This window comes from Haliaeetus albicilla, chromosome 12 (assembly GCF_947461875.1).
Source record: "Haliaeetus albicilla chromosome 12, bHalAlb1.1, whole genome shotgun sequence".
NCBI lineage: Eukaryota > Metazoa > Chordata > Aves > Accipitriformes > Accipitridae > Haliaeetus > Haliaeetus albicilla.
The window spans coordinates 29,787,109-29,805,288 of record NC_091494.1 but is presented as its reverse complement, the minus strand read 5'-3'; the positions used below and the strand labels follow the sequence as shown (position 1 = coordinate 29,805,288).

General features: G+C 44.3%; 1 protein-coding gene and 1 long non-coding RNA gene across 3 annotated transcripts in view; one reads left to right on the top strand and one right to left on the bottom strand.

Moving 5' to 3' along the window:
- LOC138688126 (uncharacterized) overlaps nucleotides 1-18,180 on the bottom strand; it is a 92,308-nt gene that overhangs the window by 7,921 nt on the left and 66,207 nt on the right. The gene's annotated exons all lie outside the window — the stretch shown is intronic.
- LOC104313253 (myosin heavy chain, skeletal muscle, adult-like) lies at nucleotides 640-16,650 on the top strand. Its single transcript, XM_069798852.1, has 38 exons — nucleotides 640-861; nucleotides 948-1,091; nucleotides 1,185-1,341; nucleotides 2,968-2,995; nucleotides 3,092-3,203; nucleotides 3,297-3,389; nucleotides 3,520-3,583; nucleotides 3,676-3,774; nucleotides 3,881-3,984; nucleotides 4,084-4,222; nucleotides 4,893-5,011; nucleotides 5,129-5,278; nucleotides 6,088-6,258; nucleotides 6,608-6,917; nucleotides 7,073-7,140; nucleotides 7,925-8,012; nucleotides 8,107-8,224; nucleotides 8,562-8,685; nucleotides 8,768-8,904; nucleotides 9,009-9,264; nucleotides 10,035-10,277; nucleotides 10,509-10,685; nucleotides 10,772-10,917; nucleotides 11,005-11,095; nucleotides 11,185-11,574; nucleotides 11,727-11,853; nucleotides 12,033-12,151; nucleotides 12,605-12,801; nucleotides 13,211-13,394; nucleotides 13,481-13,646; nucleotides 13,818-13,942; nucleotides 14,103-14,411; nucleotides 14,512-14,715; nucleotides 15,001-15,126; nucleotides 15,221-15,391; nucleotides 15,478-15,582; nucleotides 15,721-15,816; nucleotides 16,428-16,650. The coding sequence occupies exons 1-38, from the start codon at nucleotides 655-657 to the stop codon at nucleotides 16,581-16,583; spliced, it is 5,820 nt and encodes a 1,939-aa protein (XP_069654953.1). The 5' UTR covers nucleotides 640-654; the 3' UTR covers nucleotides 16,584-16,650.

Here is an 18,180-nt window from a genome sequence, read left to right as displayed (position 1 = left end):
TAAAATTTATCTCTGGAATACAATGGAACATAAGAAGAAAATTACCAACTTGTTAATACACTAGCAACTGACTTAGCATCTCTGATGTCATGACAGGCAACATCGTAAGTTATTAACTGTTAGTTCAATTACATTGAGGTAATTTTATTATATTCATGCCCCATTTTTTGTATTCATACTCATTGCAGAAAAGATTGGACTGAGCCTGATAAGATGTATAAAGTGTGAAAGTAAGTAAATTCACTTTCCACAGATCTTGGGCAATGGAAGGACTTCTTGAGACTCATTGCTGATAATTAAGGGCAACAGAAGAGAGAGATTTGCTTTAGGTTGAGTTCTTCAGTATACCAATAGTAAAATTGCAAAACACCCACCAGTATGATAATATTGCAAAATTGTAATCAATATTAAAAACTCTGTTCATACTTAGAAGACTAAAATTATTTAGAATGCTGTCTCATTCTCAAGTGGGATGTAAGTACTTATGTGTTCAAATCAAAACTACCTTTCAAAAGGTGTTATTGAAAATGACTGGAAAGATAGCATATGTAAGAAATTTCATCACTCGCACAGAAAACTATTGTCTAACTGATAGAAAATGTCTTCTTTCCCACTCATAGTCTTCTGCTGAACTGTCTTCAGTAAAGTGCAGACATGACTTCTCCAGACTCTGAGATGGCTGTCTTTGGGGAGGCAGCTGCTTACCTCCGAAAGTCAGAAAAGGAGAGAATCGAGGCCCAGAACAAGCCTTTTGATGCCAAGACATCCGTCTTTGTGGCCCACCCCAAAGAATCCTTTGTGAAAGGGACAATCCAGAGCAGGGAATCAGGGAAGGTCACGGTCAAGTCTGAAGCAGGAGAGGTGAGTAAAAAACAAGGCTTGAGAACAGAATTTGATTCCCACTCTGGGCTCTTAGCTGACATATATCAGTCTCTCTTCCTTGGCAGACTCTGACCGTGAAGGAAGATCAGGTCTTCCCCATGAACCCTCCCAAGTATGATAAAGTCGAGGACATGGCCATGATGACCCACCTCCATGAACCCGCTGTGCTGTACAACCTCAAAGAGCGTTATGCAGCCTGGATGATCTACGTAAGTAGCAGCAGCAGTCTTCCTCTGGGTAGCTAGGAGGAACTGCTCTGCCAGGCTAAGTGGAAGCCAACGTGCTGTCTCCCTTCCTCACAGACCTACTCGGGTCTCTTCTGCGTCACTGTCAACCCCTACAAGTGGCTGCCGGTGTACAACCCGGAGGTGGTGTTGGCCTACCGAGGCAAGAAGCGCCAGGAGGCCCCTCCACACATCTTCTCCATCTCTGACAATGCCTATCAGTTCATGTTAAATGGTGAGTTGCTTGATATCCCTTCAAATGATATTGCAGCATGCAATTCAGGAAAAATCTTCCTTTTCTTTGCAGATTATCTTTGAATATATGGAGTCATGTTTACATCATTTATGTCATCTGAGTAAACTAGAATGCCCATCTTTAAATGAGATAAATAGCACAGAAAGCACACTGGGAATGCTGTAGAAGGAAGTCTAGAAATTAGGTTTTGTAACTGTGGAGTAAAAAGTCTGATGGAAAGCAGAATTAGCAGTGCTACAGAAGTGTTGGTGCTCTATCTTAACAAAAAGCATGGAATCAAACATTACTAACATAATATCCATGTCAGAAAGTAAGAAAGAATCACTGTAAATTGAAGTTCCAAATCCAAATAAGTGCACTATCAGTGCTTTTTTACCATCTTAGAACTGCAAATGATAAGAGTTTGTCAGATGAAGGAGGGAGAGCCTAAAAGGCAGGACACGCAATGGAAAATGGAAGATTGGCAGAACGGTTAGCTAAGAAATGGCTGTTACTTCTCAAGAATTAAATCTCAAAGATCTCAGACTTACAATGAATGATGATACAGAAATTTTGGCTCAGTGCTCATTAGGGCAGAAGAAAACAAAATGAACTTTAGTAATTACTTGGGGGGGAAAAAAAAGAGAGATTAAAAAGGGCAATAGTTCCATGATATCATATTCAGTTAAAAAGTGGAACATCGACATCTTGAATAATGCAGTCAGTTCTAGTTTTCTCATGTTAAAAAAGGAGATAGTGGACCTGGAAATGTTCACCGACAGACAAAACAATATTCATAGGCATGAAATAAATTCAGTATGTATAACAATTAAGTAGATGACAGAGAAGAGAATACTGAGGGGATATATGACAGAAATTTGTAAAATCAAGAATTGTATAGAAATCAAGGGTTGTATAGAAAGCAGAATCAGAATTAATTCTTTCCTTCTGTCTAACATTTGAACAGCTAGGAAGCATCAAAGCAATTGTCAGTTGAAACATTTTTTAAAAAAGCAAAGGGAATGACAAATTGCATACAAGATACTTGAGTCCTGGATATTCTATATTAAGAAAATCATATGTCCTAGAGGTCTATTTCAGTGCCTAAAGTAAGGAGATGAATTCATGCAAAGTCTACCCAAACCATTGCATACAATGATACTATGCCTGGTTCAAAAAATCCTTGAACTCAGGAGGGACTATGGTCTGAACTCAGGAGGGACTATGGTCTGATCTCAGAAGGCTCTTGAGTCCCAAGAAAATGCCAATTCATTTTACATTGTTTTAGTCACTTTAATCATACTGACATTACAAAGTAATATTTGGTTTTGTTTCTTTCTTATACACAGAAATATTGCTCTTGATTAAAGGAGAATCATATTTTTAAAAACCTAATATATTTTATCTTACATCCATATCCAAACAAGACTTTATATTTTTATTGGGGGCACTTAAAAAAATCTTGAAAGGGGTTAAGTGACATGTTTCCAGGGCATTTTAAGTGGAATTGGCTATCTAGTCTGCTTGCACTTTAACAAAGCTTCAGTTCACAGTTAGTTTATCTCATAGATTTTTATTTCTCTGCAATTGAGGAGCACTAAGAAAACTCTTCCTGTCTTTTCACAGATCGTGAGAACCAGTCAATCCTCATCACGTATGTACATCCTTCCTCAGGTCCCCATGGGGCTGCCTGGCGCTGAGGACCTTCTGCCTGACCACATGCTCTCTGCTTCTGTCTTTGGTTTGACAGTGGAGAATCTGGTGCAGGGAAGACTGTGAACACAAAGCGTGTCATCCAGTACTTTGCAACAATTGCGGCGAGTGGGGAGAAGAAGAAGGAGGAGCAGTCAGGCAAAATGCAGGTAAATTAATAGATACTGTCTTGAATCAAAGCTTTCCTCTGTTCCTGACATGATTTTTGGAAAGGATAACCAGCAATAATTATCATCCTGCAGGGAACGCTTGAGGATCAAATCATCAGCGCCAACCCACTGCTGGAGGCCTTTGGAAATGCCAAGACCGTGAGGAACGACAACTCCTCACGCTTTGTAAGTTGTGGCTTTGGACAAAATCTCTCCCTCTCATTACAAGATAAGTGATGGCCCTGGCAGTATTCCACATAAAGGAGATGTCAAAAGAACCCATCCAGGCTGAAATGCTGCTGCTTCTCCTTAACAGGGCAAATTCATCAGAATCCACTTTGGAGCTACAGGCAAACTGGCTTCTGCTGACATTGAAACTTGTAAGAGACTCTCCTGGCCTGATCCCATTCCTTCCTAAAGACCCACTTCCGTGTGCCTTCCTGTGCCTAACTCTTTCTACCTTCCTTTCCAGATCTGCTGGAGAAGTCCAGAGTCACTTTCCAGCTCAAGGCAGAAAGAAGCTACCACATATTTTATCAAATCACGTCCAACAAGAAGCCAGAGCTAATTGGTAGGAGGGATCATTATGTCTTTTTGAGGATGACCACTGAGCAACAGTTCCCTCTATTACCTGGTTGGCAAAACTAAGCCTGTGCCTTGCCTTTTCCTGCTTTCAGACATGCTCCTCATTACCACCAACCCTTATGATTTCCACTATGTGAGTCAAGGTGAGGTCAGTGTTCCCAGTATCGATGACCAGGAGGAGCTCATGGCTACAGATGTAAGTAACACAGGAAAAAGGTACCTACTGTACATGTCTTGAAGGTGACATAGGTGACCTACTAAGGACATGTATTTTAATTCATTGTTTCAACTGCAGAGTGCCATTGACATCCTGGGCTTCACTGCCGATGAAAAGACTGCCATCTACAAGCTGACAGGGGCTGTCATGCACTACGGGAACCTGAAATTCAAGCAGAAACAAAGAGAGGAGCAGGCAGAGCCGGATGGCACAGAAGGTTCTTAGCAAATGACCTTTTAATAAAGAAATCAGTTTTGGGAAATACATTTTTTTAGACATGACAAATGCTATAGCTTAATAAAGTGAAAACTAAATAATGTTTCTTTTAGTGTCCATGAAGCTGTGAAGCTGATTCTCTGATCCCTGGCCTATCTTACTGAATGATAACCCTGCAGTTAGCTTTTTGATTGGCTAGTTCCATGTATTTTTCCATTTAGCATGCAGAGGGTTTTGACAAACTCTTTTGAAGAGGAAGCTTCCCTATTTTCATACATAGACTCTAGAATATTTTCTGGCAAGCACGTACTTCTGCTATTGGCAGTGCAGACCATGGCCTATTTAAATATAAGAGCATTCTTAGATCTTGACTAAGATGCCTAGTTTCAATCTTCATGTATTTTTAAAGCGAAAGTTATTAAAAGCATTGCTTCAGTTTATAAATTTAGTTAAAATACTCAAGGAAAGTTTTCTTACTGATAACTACTTGCAAAAAAATACCAATATTGGCTTTCACAGGTTTCCTGTATTCAATATACTTGTTGTGATACTAGATTCAAAGATTTGCAGTCAAGAATTTTGAATAGTGGTGTCATTTCTGAGACAGCCATCGATCAATTTCCAGTCCCTGTCCAATGACCAATTTTTTCTTTGTTTCTCTTTTCTTCCAGTTGCTGACAAGGCTGCCTACCTAATGGGTCTGAACTCAGCTGACATGCTCAAAGCCATGTGTTCTCCTCGAGTCAAAGTTGGGAATGAATTTGTGACCAAAGGTCAAACTGTGGAACAGGTAAAATAATTGGTTACTATGAATACATAGTTATACCTCAGAATTTCTCTTCAGACAGTTAAAATTCCTTAAAATTTGTCTGTGCAGTAACTTTTCTGTATTTCCCCTTTGCTTTAGGTGCACAATGCTGTAGGTGCTCTGGCAAAAGCTGTCTATGAGAGGATGTTCTTGTGGATGGTTGTTCGTATCAACCAACAGCTGGATACCAAGCAACCCAGACAGTACTTCATTGGTGTCCTGGACATTGCCGGCTTTGAGATCTTTGATGTAAGGAACAAGGATTTCACAACAGCTTCATGGAGGGGACAATGGATGTTAAGAAAATTCTAAGACTTCTTTCATGAAGAGTCAGATTGTTTGTAAAAAATACAGTCATCAAGAGATCTCACTATTGAAGAGATTGGCCATTTCAACAGTTAGATCTTAACAGGAAACTAATGCCATAGCATGCAAGAATATCAAGCTTAGTTAAAAGAAAAAAGGAAGAAATCTGTGACAAAGTTATATGGGCCAAAGATGTGGAAAACATTGAAAGAGATTAGAAATGATCATGCTGTTGGTGGAAATTATTGAAAGAGGTTAGGAAATGCTCATGCTGTTGTTGAAAGAACCCCAAAAGCTTCCATACCAGTGCATGGAAATATCTAGAACCACTCTCTTAAGAACAGAAAAATATTTGAGTAGCAAATTGAGGCAGTCTTCATGATGAGAGTTTCGGGAGAGCCAGAGTCTAGTAATAAATTTGTTCTAATAAGAGAAATTGTGCTGGAGTTATTTACTAAATTTTCTTTAGAATTAAGGGATTCCAAAGGGATAAGGGATAGTTATCATAATTAAAGTATCCATATTATATGGAATGATAACAAACAAAAAAATCACTACATTACAACGAATTAGAGGTCTTTTCTCTCTTCAGAATGCAAGTACAGTCCCATGGAAGTATTTCTGGGAGAACAGACAGGGAAGGGGCCTTGTATTTGTCTGAAGAGACACATGAAGGATCAAAACTACACAGGGAAAAGCCTTGTGGTGATGGCTGAACTTTGATAACATTGCATCTTTTTTACATTTGGCAGTTCAATAGCTTTGAGCAGCTGTGTATCAACTTCACCAATGAGAAACTGCAACAGTTCTTCAACCACCACATGTTTGTGCTGGAGCAGGAGGAGTACAAGAGGGAAGGAATTGAATGGACATTCATTGACTTTGGGATGGACCTGGCTGCCTGCATTGAGCTGATTGAGAAGGTATCCTTCCTGTTCAGGTGCATTAATGTTGGAATTGTCTAGTTATTGAGGGATACATAAAGAATTTGTTTATGTCTGGATTAAAATGATAAATTTCAGTTATTACAGTGCTCTGTGTTTCCATAATTTGTAATGTTGTCAGCAATGGTTAAAAGTGGTTCCACAAGTAAAGGTGAAACACCAAGGATGAAAAATGGTGAACCTCAGTTAATTTTCTGTGACACGTTGCCCAGAAAAGAACAGAAGCAACTGTATCTTCTGATTTATTTCACAGCTTTCTGTCCTAACACTAGGATCTTTCCAACCAAGGAATATGTTTCTCCCTCTTGTATGTTGTAATGTCTTCCAGCCCATGGGCATCTTCTCCATCCTGGAAGAGGAGTGCATGTTCCCCAAGGCAACTGACACCTCTTTCAAGAACAAGCTCTATGACCAGCACCTGGGCAAGTCCAGCAACTTCCAGAAGCCCAAGCCTGTCAAAGGCAAGGCTGAGGCCCACTTCGCCCTGATACACTATGCTGGTACAGTGGACTACAACATCACTGGCTGGCTGGAGAAGAACAAAGATCCCCTGAATGAAACTGTCATTTGGTTGTACCAGAAATCATCCCTGAAGACACTGGCCTTACTCTTTGCCAACTATGGTGGAGCAGATGCAGGTCAGCTCTGTGAAAACTGTATTTTGAGTGTGGGACAATGTTGACACAGAATTAAAGCAGTAAACACTAAACATTTAAAGTTGATTTGTGTTCTGTAGTCTCCAATATGCAATATCCATATTTTAATACTTTTTTTTCTTTTCTTCCATTTGCAGAGGCTGGTGGCAAAAAGGGAGGGAAGAAGAAGGGTTCTTCTTTCCAGACTGTGTCAGCTCTTTTCCGGGTACATACTGGTTTCCTCACTTTGTCTTTTTTTACTTGAAGAAAGGGAATTTAAAATGTGAAAAATGATGTTATAATTCTTGAAGTCCTATAGCAAGAGGAAGAAGAAGATTATGTACTATAGGCAAATTTTCTTTCCCTTTAAATGATGGACTAGTTTCTTCTATTTTCAACATGGAATGATATTCTCTCAATATATCAAAAAGAAAACTGTTTCAAACGGTTGAGGATTTGTCATTCATATCTTTTTTCATGCACCTCTGTTTTTTAAGCTAAATATGACATTGAAATAGGTCAATTTCTTTCAGCTATTGCACCGAGTTCAGAGTGTTTTACCAAATAGAGATTTTGGACTTCTGAATATTTTCAATATTCCTACGATGCATGATTAATAAGTAATGGAGTAGCTGTGAAGAACACAGAGGCTGGCTTTAAGGTTATCACATATAAATGCCTAACCAGTATATTGGTTCAGGAGGGCAAGCATAGGGAATTGTTTGTGACTTTCAAAGCAATGAGTCTCAGGGTATCAAATGAGTTATATCCCAGGTTTTGTATATGATAAATTCTGATGACACAGTAACCAAATTATATTTCCTTTTAATAGTAATGGTCAACAGTGAAAGATGGATGAAGGCGTAAGCTTTTGTACTTTAATATGGAAATTTTGCAATCTAATTTAAATCTGACAGACTATTAATTCCTTTCGATAGATGAAATATATGCAGATGCAGGGATGCAGATCTTTCATTTGTTGATCTAAACTTGACCTTGTAATCTCACAGGAGAATTTAAACAAGCTGATGACAAATCTACGCAGCACTCACCCCCATTTTGTACGATGCATCATCCCAAATGAAACTAAAACACCTGGTAAGGAGATCCAATAGGAGGAAAACTCAAGGCACAAAAGCTCTTCTCCTGAGTATCAGACAATAGGGTAGTCACTAATGGTGGTATCTGTTAGGTGCCATGGAGCATGAGCTGGTGCTGCATCAGCTGCGATGCAATGGTGTGCTGGAAGGGATCAGAATTTGCAGGAAAGGATTCCCCAGCAGAGTCCTGTATGCTGACTTCAAACAAAGGTAAGAGTGCTCCATCTTTCTCCCCATTCAGAACAAACTATATAGCCTGAGTACCTTAAGAAACTTGAAACGTTATATTTCAAAAAGGACCTATGTAGTAACATAGACATGTTTTATTGTGAGTTGTTGATTGATTTTATGTTGATGATCAGGACTCCCTTGGACTCTGAGGTAACAGTATGAAATCTTCACTGACACTATCTTGAAAGAATGGACTGTCTCTAATACATGACATTACTCGGTCAGACAGTCAGCTGTTGCTGAGAAGCCTGTAGCGTTCAGTTGCACTGGTGGTTCCAGTAATATGGATTTCTTCATGTTCTGCTTTCTCCTACAGATACAGAGTTCTTAATATAAGTGCTATTCCAGAAGGTCAGTTCATGGACAGCAAGAAGGCTTCAGAGAAGCTTCTTGCGTCCATTGATGTGGACCACACCCAGTACAGATTTGGTCACACCAAGGTAGGAAAAAGTCCTGCGTTCAAACACTGTGTGCCTCTGTTATGCACTGAGGCTCATGTGCTACAATGTTCTGTTACTTGAGGTGTTCTTCAAAGCTGGGCTGGTAGGTCTTCTGGAGGAGATGAGAGATGAGAAACTAGCAGAGATTATGACCAGGACACAAGCCAGGTGCAGGGGCTTCCTGATGAGAGTGGAGTATCGGAGAATGGTGGAGAGGAGGTAGGCATTTCTCACCCATGTATCATGTTCGCATGGGTCTTGGCTAATGGAGTCTAAATTCACCACCCAAAGAGTACGCAATAGCCATGTGCATTGTATTTCAGGGACGCCATTTTCTGTATCCAGTATAATGTTCGTGCATTCATGAATGTCAAGCACTGGCCCTGGATGAAGCTGTTCTTCAAGATCAAGCCCTTGCTGAAGAGTGCAGAATCTGAGAAGGAGATGGCCAACATGAAACAAGAGTTTGAGAAAATCAAGGAGGAGCTTGCGAAGTCTGAGGCAAAGAGGAAGGAGCTGGAGGAGAAAATGGTGACCTTACTGCAGGAGAAAAATGACCTGCAGCTCCAAGTCCAGGCAGTGAGTATCACCATTCATTTGTCCCTGGGAAAAGAATATTACACAGTCAGAACGCTTCTTACCCTAAGCAGAGACTTGCAGGAAGCTGACTACCGTGCAGTAGAAAACAGTCTAAATCACACACTCTAAGGCACTCTGAGTAAACAGGCACTGGCAGGGGCATGGTGAGGCTCAGGGCAGCCCCACATGAGACTCGGCATTCCTGCTGTCTGAGGAAAGAGCCATGTAACACTAGCCAACATGTAATCCACAGCAGAGAGCTCTGAACTGGAAGGGAAGTATCTCCATCTACTCACCTTTCAAAGCAGTGTATCTGTCTAACAGAGTAAAGGCAAACCTGAGAAGGACCCACTTTTCCTACGTCCAGCAATACTAGGCGGCCTTGATTACTTTCAGAAACATGGATAGTTTCCATTCAAACTCAGTTAGGAAAAGGCGGTTTCTTCACACCAAACAAAACACCGCTTGCTCCACTGAATTATTCTCACAAAGCCTTTACTCCCCAAATATTATGAGGTTCATGATGAGTGAATTAAAAAGAAAAAGCTACCCTCTCTGTGAGGCATTTTTAGAGACACAAAAAATCTGGAATCAATGTTGATTCCAGATGACAAGCTTTCCCGGTAGACACCGGGCAAGATCTTCCAGTTGCTGGAGTGGAAGGCCAGGTTCAGTGCCCATTTTAATACACACCTACTCAGTGATACAACAGACAGAGCGGAGAAACTTCAAAACATTACAACTCATAAAAATTTGTGTCTCCTCACCAGGAGGCAGATAGCTTGGCTGATGCTGAGGAAAGATGTGACCAGCTCATCAAAACCAAAATCCAGCTGGAAGCCAAAATTAAGGAGGTGACTGAAAGGGCTGAAGATGAGGAGGAAATTAATGCCGAGCTGACAGCCAAGAAGAGAAAACTGGAGGATGAATGTTCTGAGCTGAAGAAAGATATTGATGACCTCGAGTTAACGCTAGCCAAAGTGGAGAAGGAAAAGCATGCCACTGAAAACAAGGTACACACACAGGGGGTCACATAAAGGCTGAAGGGACAGATGCCTCCCACATCAGCCTGGTATCCTCAGAACAAAGCTAGGTTTGGAACATACCAGGAGCATCACAGTGGGGCAGCGAGGCAGCCCAAATGAAAAACAAGCTCCTGGCTAAGCACTGCAAAGTGAAAAGGTCACTGCACTAAGCAGTCAAGTCTTCTACACAGACTTTTGGCACTTTCTTACAATCAACAGGTGAAAAACCTCACAGAGGAGATGGCAGCCCTGGACGAGACCATTGCCAAGCTGACAAAAGAGAAGAAAGCCCTCCAAGAGGCCCATCAGCAGACACTGGATGACCTGCAGGTAGAAGAGGACAAAGTCAATACGCTGACCAAAGCTAAAACCAAGCTGGAGCAGCAAGTGGATGACGTAAGCACATGTGCAGCTAAATGAAAAAGAAAAACTCGTAGAGGAAAGCATAGCCAGCAGAGCACTGATGGTCTTGTTTGTTTTAGCTGGAAGGGTCCCTGGAGCAAGAGAAGAAACTGCGCATGGACCTTGAGAGAGCTAAGAGGAAACTCGAAGGAGACCTGAAGCTGGCCCATGACAGCATAATGGATTTGGAAAATGATAAGCAGCAGCTGGATGAGAAGCTGAAGAAGTAAGTGGGGCTGTGGGGCACCTGAGTGCTGGGCTGGTGCACCTGTCTTTTTGCTTTGAGCTCTGACATGGTTTGCTTTGCCCAAAGGAAAGACTTTGAAATCAGCCAGATCCAGAGCAAAATTGAGGATGAGCAACTTCTGGGCATGCAATTACAGAAGAAGATCAAGGAGCTGCAGGCAAGTCTTTGTTCCTTCCCCTCTCTCACCCAGTCTCAGGTCAGGTAGGAAGAGGGCATGGGTGTGAAGGGTCCCCTAATGTTCCCCAGGCTCGTATTGAGGAACTGGAGGAGGAAATTGAGGCAGAGCGAACCTCTCGGGCAAAAGCAGAGAAGCATCGGGCTGACCTCTCGAGGGAGCTAGAGGAGATCAGCGAGCGCCTGGAAGAAGCAGGAGGGGCTACCGCAGCTCAGGTTGAGATGAACAAGAAGCGTGAGGCAGAATTTCAGAAGATGCGCCGTGACCTCGAAGAGGCCACGCTGCAGCACGAAGCCACAGCTGCCGCCCTGCGGAAGAAGCACGCGGACAGCACAGCTGAGCTTGGGGAGCAGATCGACAACCTGCAGCGAGTGAAGCAGAAGCTGGAGAAGGAGAAGAGCGAGCTGAAGATGGAGATTGACGACTTGGCCAGTAACATGGAGTCTGTCTCCAAAGCCAAGGTATAGAGTTGCAGTAGGACATGCTCACAGGGCCCAGGTATGGCACATAGGCTATGCCTACCAGCCACATTCTCATAAAAAAAATCCCTGCTGTGAGAATAAGGCAGAGTGCAGGTGTTCATCTCCTTTCCTTCCTTGTGTTTGCTATCTAGGCAAATCTGGAGAAGATGTGCCGCACTCTGGAGGATCAGCTGAGTGAGATTAAAACTAAGGAGGAGCAGAATCAGCGCATGATCAATGACCTCAATACTCAAAGAGCTCGTCTGCAGACAGAATCAGGTGAGACATCCTCTTTCCTGAGGGGTAATAGGAGGATCTGCGTGCCATGAGCATACCAGAGGGTGCAAAGTGACAACTGGTATAACCTCTCCAGGCCACTCCTGACTACGCAGGTTTACAGACAGAAACTGTCATATTGTTAATAGTCTAGTTACCTTTTTTTACTTTACCCTTCTCAGGTGAATATTCACGCCAGGTGGAGGAAAAAGATGCTCTGATTTCTCAGCTGTCTAGGGGCAAGCAAGGATTTACCCAACAGATTGAGGAACTCAAGAGACATCTAGAGGAAGAAATAAAGGTCTGGAAGCACCCTACTGTCCACAACCTACATCATCCCTAAAAGCGTCCGGAGAACCCTGTCTGATCCAAGATTGGTTCAACAATCTTTCCCCAAACACATGTAGTACTGGAGGGAACACCAGTAATGCACATATCCCCACTCATAAGCTAGAGAGGGAAGGAAGCGTAATGATTGTCATGCTAGAGGAAGTCATCCACAAGGCTTTCAGGAGATGCTGACGATACTCTCTGAGACGGGATTCAGACACATACGTCAAAACATTGACAGGAACAGCAGATTACTGTCCCCAGAGCACCTGTCACTAACACATCCTGATCCTCCAGAATACATTGATGAAGGCTTCATCAGCTCCCAGCTTTGCATTTGCCTAATTAGAGTTTCATTCTAATTTTACTGTCAAGAGGCATCTCAAGACAAGTATTGAGGCTACCAATTCCAATGTCCCCACAGGCCAAGAACGCCCTGGCCCACGCCTTGCAGTCCGCTCGCCACGACTGTGACTTGCTCCGGGAACAATATGAGGAGGAGCAGGAAGCCAAGGGGGAGCTGCAGCGTGCCCTGTCCAAGGCCAACAGCGAAGTGGCCCAGTGGAGAACCAAATACGAGACGGACGCTATTCAGCGCACGGAGGAGCTGGAGGAGGCCAAGTACGTGAGGAATGTGGGATGTCGAGTGGCTGGAGAAGACTGAGACTGTCAAGGGGAACTGGAGTCTCTGAGAGTGGGTTAGGACAAGGGTAGTACGAAGGCAGGGATATACTGTCTTTGTGGTAGAGGGGAGAGGGGGAGGAAGAGGAAAGCATGCTGTGGAAAAAGTGCAGATTGGAAGGACAAACGTAGCCTTTAGGGCTAGAAAGGCTAAGACAGGCCAAATACTCAGTAGGTGGTAAGACACAGAAGTGATAGACCCTTTGGGCTGCATGCAATCTTGGAACAGAAAAAACACTGAAAAACGCTAGGCTCAAAGCCCCCAAAGTGGCCAGCTGCCCTCTCATGAACACTGCAAAATCGGCTCCCCTCTAAGCTCTAACCCAGAGCTGTGCTTATCTCCTCCCAGGAAGAAGCTGGCACAGCGCCTGCAGGATGCAGAGGAACATGTCGAAGGTGTGAATGCCAAATGTGCCTCCCTGGAAAAGACAAAGCAGAGACTGCAGAATGAAGTGGAGGACCTGATGATTGATGTGGAGCGATCAAATGCTGCCTGCGCAGCTCTGGATAAGAAGCAGAAGAACTTTGACAAGGTCTTTTGGGCTCCAGGCCTGGGGTTCCTGGGCAGAGCATCCCCTCCTGATTGCCACATCCACACTGAGGTCCTGTTTCTCTTCAGATCCTGGCAGAATGGAAGCAGAAGTACGAGGAAACGCAGGCTGAGCTGGAAGCCTCCCAGAAGGAGTCTCGGTCTCTCAGCACAGAGCTGTTTAAGATGAAGAATGCCTATGAGGAGTCCTTGGACCACCTGGAAACGCTGAAGCGTGAGAACAAGAACTTGCAGCGTAAGTCCCTGGCCCTCTGCTCCTGGCTGGGCTTTCTCACTATCCAGCACTACCACCTTTCCGTATGGGTCTGTGCCTGCAGGCTGGCAAAGCTGCCTGTCACCTTGGTGTGGCAGGGCCCTTTGCATTCTGCTCTGTGCCTGACCATGCTGTTGGTCTTTGCTCCCACAGAGGAGATTTCCGACCTCACGGAGCAGATTGCCGAGGGAGGAAAGGCGATTCATGAGCTGGAGAAAGTCAAGAAGGAGATTGAGCAGGAGAAATATGAACTCCAAGCTTCCCTGGAGGAAGCTGAGGTATACACAGTGCTAATAAATGGTGTCCAGACTGAAAGTATGGGAGTATTTATCTGCAGAAATGTCAGGAAAGCAAGCCTAGATTTTGTGAAGTACTGTATAAGAGATTACGTAGGAAGGAAGCAGTAGTTTAAGTCACTGTTCCTGCTGACTTGTCCAGGCTTCCCTGGAACATGAAGAGGGGAAGATCCTGCGCCTCCAGCTTGAGCTCAACCAGGTGAAGTCTGAGATTGACAGGAAGATAGCAGAGAAAGATGAGGAGATCGACCAGATGAAGAGAAACCACCTTCGAGTCGTGGAGTCCTTACAGAGCAGCCTGGATGCTGAGATCAGGAGCAGGAATGAAGCCCTGCGTCTGAAGAAGAAGATGGAGGGAGACCTGAATGAAATGGAGATCCAGCTGAGCCATGCCAACCGCGTGGCTGCAGAGGCACAAAAGAACCTGAGAAACACACAGGCAGTGCTCAAGGTCTGTTCAGCAAAGCTACAGAAAGAGAAGAGCCTTCGCTGACATTTTTGGCACCCAAGCACACGCTGCCACCTTGCAAATTCTCTTGCCTCTTTTACAGGATACCCAGATACACTTGGACGATGCTCTCAGGACACAGGAGGACCTGAAGGAGCAGGTGGCCATGGTGGAGCGCAGAGCAAACCTGTTGCAGGCTGAAATTGAGGAACTACGGGCAGCCCTGGAGCAGACGGAGCGATTGAGGAAAGTGGCTGAGCAGGAGCTTCTGGATGCCACTGAACGTGTGCAGCTTCTCCATACCCAGGTAGGAGTGTGTTGCAAAAGAAGTTGTGCTGACAGTTAATAAACAGAGAGGTCTGCTACATACCAGAGGATAAGGAGCACTAGAACGGCCTCACTACTGCTGTCCACAAGGACAGGCATGCTCAGCACCCATCACCTGAGCCTACCACTGACATTTTGTAAACAATCTTTTTAAAAAGAATTCCAGATCTTGAATTGCAAGCCTGAAGAGTAAAGACTTGGCTCAGGCTGTAGGTTTGGTATTGCAGGCCTCAGGATGCAAGTCTTGCAATCTCTCTTTGTGCAGAACACCAGCTTGATCAACACCAAGAAGAAGCTGGAAACCGACATTGCCCAAATTCAGGGTGAAATGGAGGACACGATCCAGGAAGCCCGCAATGCTGAAGAGAAGGCCAAGAAGGCCATCACAGATGTGAGTCGGGGGCTCTTCTCACTGCTGACGGTGGATGTGTAGTTCCCAGGATGTCTCCAGCCTGAAAATGGCTTTGATCCTTTGCTCTCATCAGGCGGCCATGATGGCAGAAGAGCTGAAGAAGGAGCAGGACACCAGCGCCCACCTGGAGAGGATGAAGAAGAACCTGGACCAGACGGTGAAGGACCTGCAGCACCGTCTGGATGAAGCCGAGCAGTTGGCCCTGAAGGGAGGCAAGAAGCAAATCCAGAAGCTGGAGGCCAGAGTGCGTGGGGCTTTTATTTGTGCATGAGTGAGCACGTCACGTAAGTAGCCAGCAGGGAAGCTCCAAAGATGGGGTGCTCATTGCAGGTGCGGGAGCTGGAAGGGGAGGTTGATGCTGAGCAGAAGCGCAGCGCTGAAGCCGTGAAGGGTGTGCGCAAGTACGAGAGGAGGGTGAAGGAGCTGACCTACCAGGTAGGGCAGGAGGCCGCCTTGGGCTGACACACCCTCTCGCGGGAACTAAAAATTTTTGCACTTGATTGCCAAGGGGAATTGCTAACTCACATGGTGGGGAAATCATTTACTCTTTTTCCTGCTTACCAACTGCTTTAGTCTGAGGAAGACCGTAAGAATATTCTCAGGCTGCAGGATCTGGTGGACAAGCTGCAAATGAAGGTGAAATCCTACAAGAGACAAACTGAGGAGGCTGTAAGTATTACTCGAAGAATGGGCAGGAGCCACCTTCCATTGGGGCAGCACGCTCACTGAGATGAGTATGAATAGCAGGAAAGGGGCATGAAAGAATCTCCCAAGATACAACAGTCTTGGCCACACCATTTTACTGTTGTGTCATGAGGCCTTGCTGAGTTCTGGGCACCCTGCAGCAGTCAGTGATGAACTGAGGGAAATTCTGCAGCCTGTTTTATACAGGACATCAGACTAAACAAACCCAGGGGCTACATCCACTGACTGAAGTTAACTGAAGTTCATGAATCTCTGCTAGTAATCAACAGCAGAAGGCTTCAGGGTCTTTCTCAACCTAATAAGTTGCACCAGTAGCTGGGCATCAAGTAGTGGGAGAATAAGTACACAAATGACAAATCCAAGTGACAAAGTTGCTCCTCAGGAGTGACATAGTACTGGCGAAGCTTGTCACAGTGGGGTCCTGAATAAGGGAGGATGAGGAGGTCTGTGTGAGGCTTACGTGTAATCAGCGGTGGGAGTGGGGTGGAAGAGCTACAACCCTGCAAGGCCAAGGTGCAGGAGGAGTGACACCCCTGCCCTGGGCTCCTCACCACCGACTCCCTCTCCCCACACAGGAGGAGCTGTCCAATGTCAATATCTCCAAGTTCCGCAAGATCCAGCATGAGCTGGAAGAAGCTGAGGAGCGGGCTGACATTGCAGAGTCGCAGGTCAACAAGCTCCGAGCAAAGAGCCGGGAGTTTCACAGCAAGAAGATAGGGGAGGAAGAGTGAGGATGTCATGAAGCAGCAAAGTGACCTGTGGGCTGCACAAAATGTGAACCTCTCAGTCGCTTTCTTCTGCAATGTGTCTTTGTAATTGTGTCTAGAGAATAAACACCATAGAGTCCCTTGCATACAGAACATGATTAGCTGCTTCTCAGTCTCTCTGTTTTGCTATTTTTGTCTCCCTATTTAGCTATGGGATCCCACTAAACTTTGGCTATTGCTGAATATGTAGTTTGGATCCATTAGCTGTCTGATGTGTAGCATATGCTTTTATTTCACACAATCAGTTAAAAGTATAAGTAATAATGTATTTTTCTTGCTAGGGAAAGGGCGTGGAAGAGAACCAATTTACAACAGACAGAGCACTGTTTAGGTGCTTCACTGATACCCCAGAGTTATTGTATTTTTCTCCCTCCAGTCTGGCTACTACTCTCTTCACCTACACCTCTTGGCTCCAGAATTTCATAGTGCTGCTGGGCACTTCATAGGGCCACATCATAACAATATTTTTTTGGAGGGCAGGAAGAGAATGGAGAGTATTGGCAAATAATTTTTCCTTCATTCAGACCCTGATCTGAACAGCAGAGGCACACTGGGCATGTACAGCCGTGAACTCTCATGTGCTCTATCGGCCATCTCATGTGGTTTATTCTTATGCATTATGTGTTGCCTCTGGGTGAAAGACATATGGACAGTGTCATGGTATGTTAAAAGAAAAACATACGCAGAGATATCTTCCTATGCTGGTATTTTTGGCAGCACCAGCAGCTCTGTGCTTTGAGGTAACTTCTGTGCCTTATTTTCTGGAAGACCAGACAACCTGGAAGATTTTCTCAGAAACCAAAAAGACTGAAGGAGCTCCAGGTGAGAGATGAATGCTAAGTGAACCAGATACAAGTCGGAAAAAAATGACGACTGAAGAGCAGATGGCAATGAAGGGAAAACAAGAAGAACATTATGAAGTGGAGGCCAGAGTATGTGTTGATGTTGAATACTTTTGACAGTGTACCTCTTTTCAGCTCTGCCATGCATGTGCTGGTGTTTGAATCAGGAGCTAGCTCCTGCACTGAGCACTGGGCCTAAAAGGGCACAACAGATAGGAGTGGAGATGGCATGGCAGGCTGAGGCAACAGTGACTCTGATGTGCTGAACTGAGAGTTGCCTTAAATAACCCTTCCTTTACAGGTTGAGAATCCTTTAAAAAATGCAAACTAGCACAACAACATCCAGGGTGACAACACTGATTCTCTGCTCGCTCTCATCAGGAAGTAAGGTGTGCTTCCATCCAGCATCTATCTGCATTACTTTTAGGTGCACTGCTTGACTTTTGCTCATTTAACAGAGAAAAGGGGCACTTGTGCAAAAGAAAAAAAAAAAAAAAAGACCCCAGGCCTAACAAGATCTTGCAATATCCAAGAAAGCCAACAGAAAATGAAAATGTGCAGGCAAGCATCTGCAGGAGCTCTGGGCTTTGTGGTGTCTTGTATTTGGACAGAGAACACATTTCCCTGTTGACAGCCTCCATCTCAAGCGGATTTTGAGGGTAGAAAACAATGCTGCCAGTCAGAACACACCCACCAAATCAGGCACCCCAAGGAACACA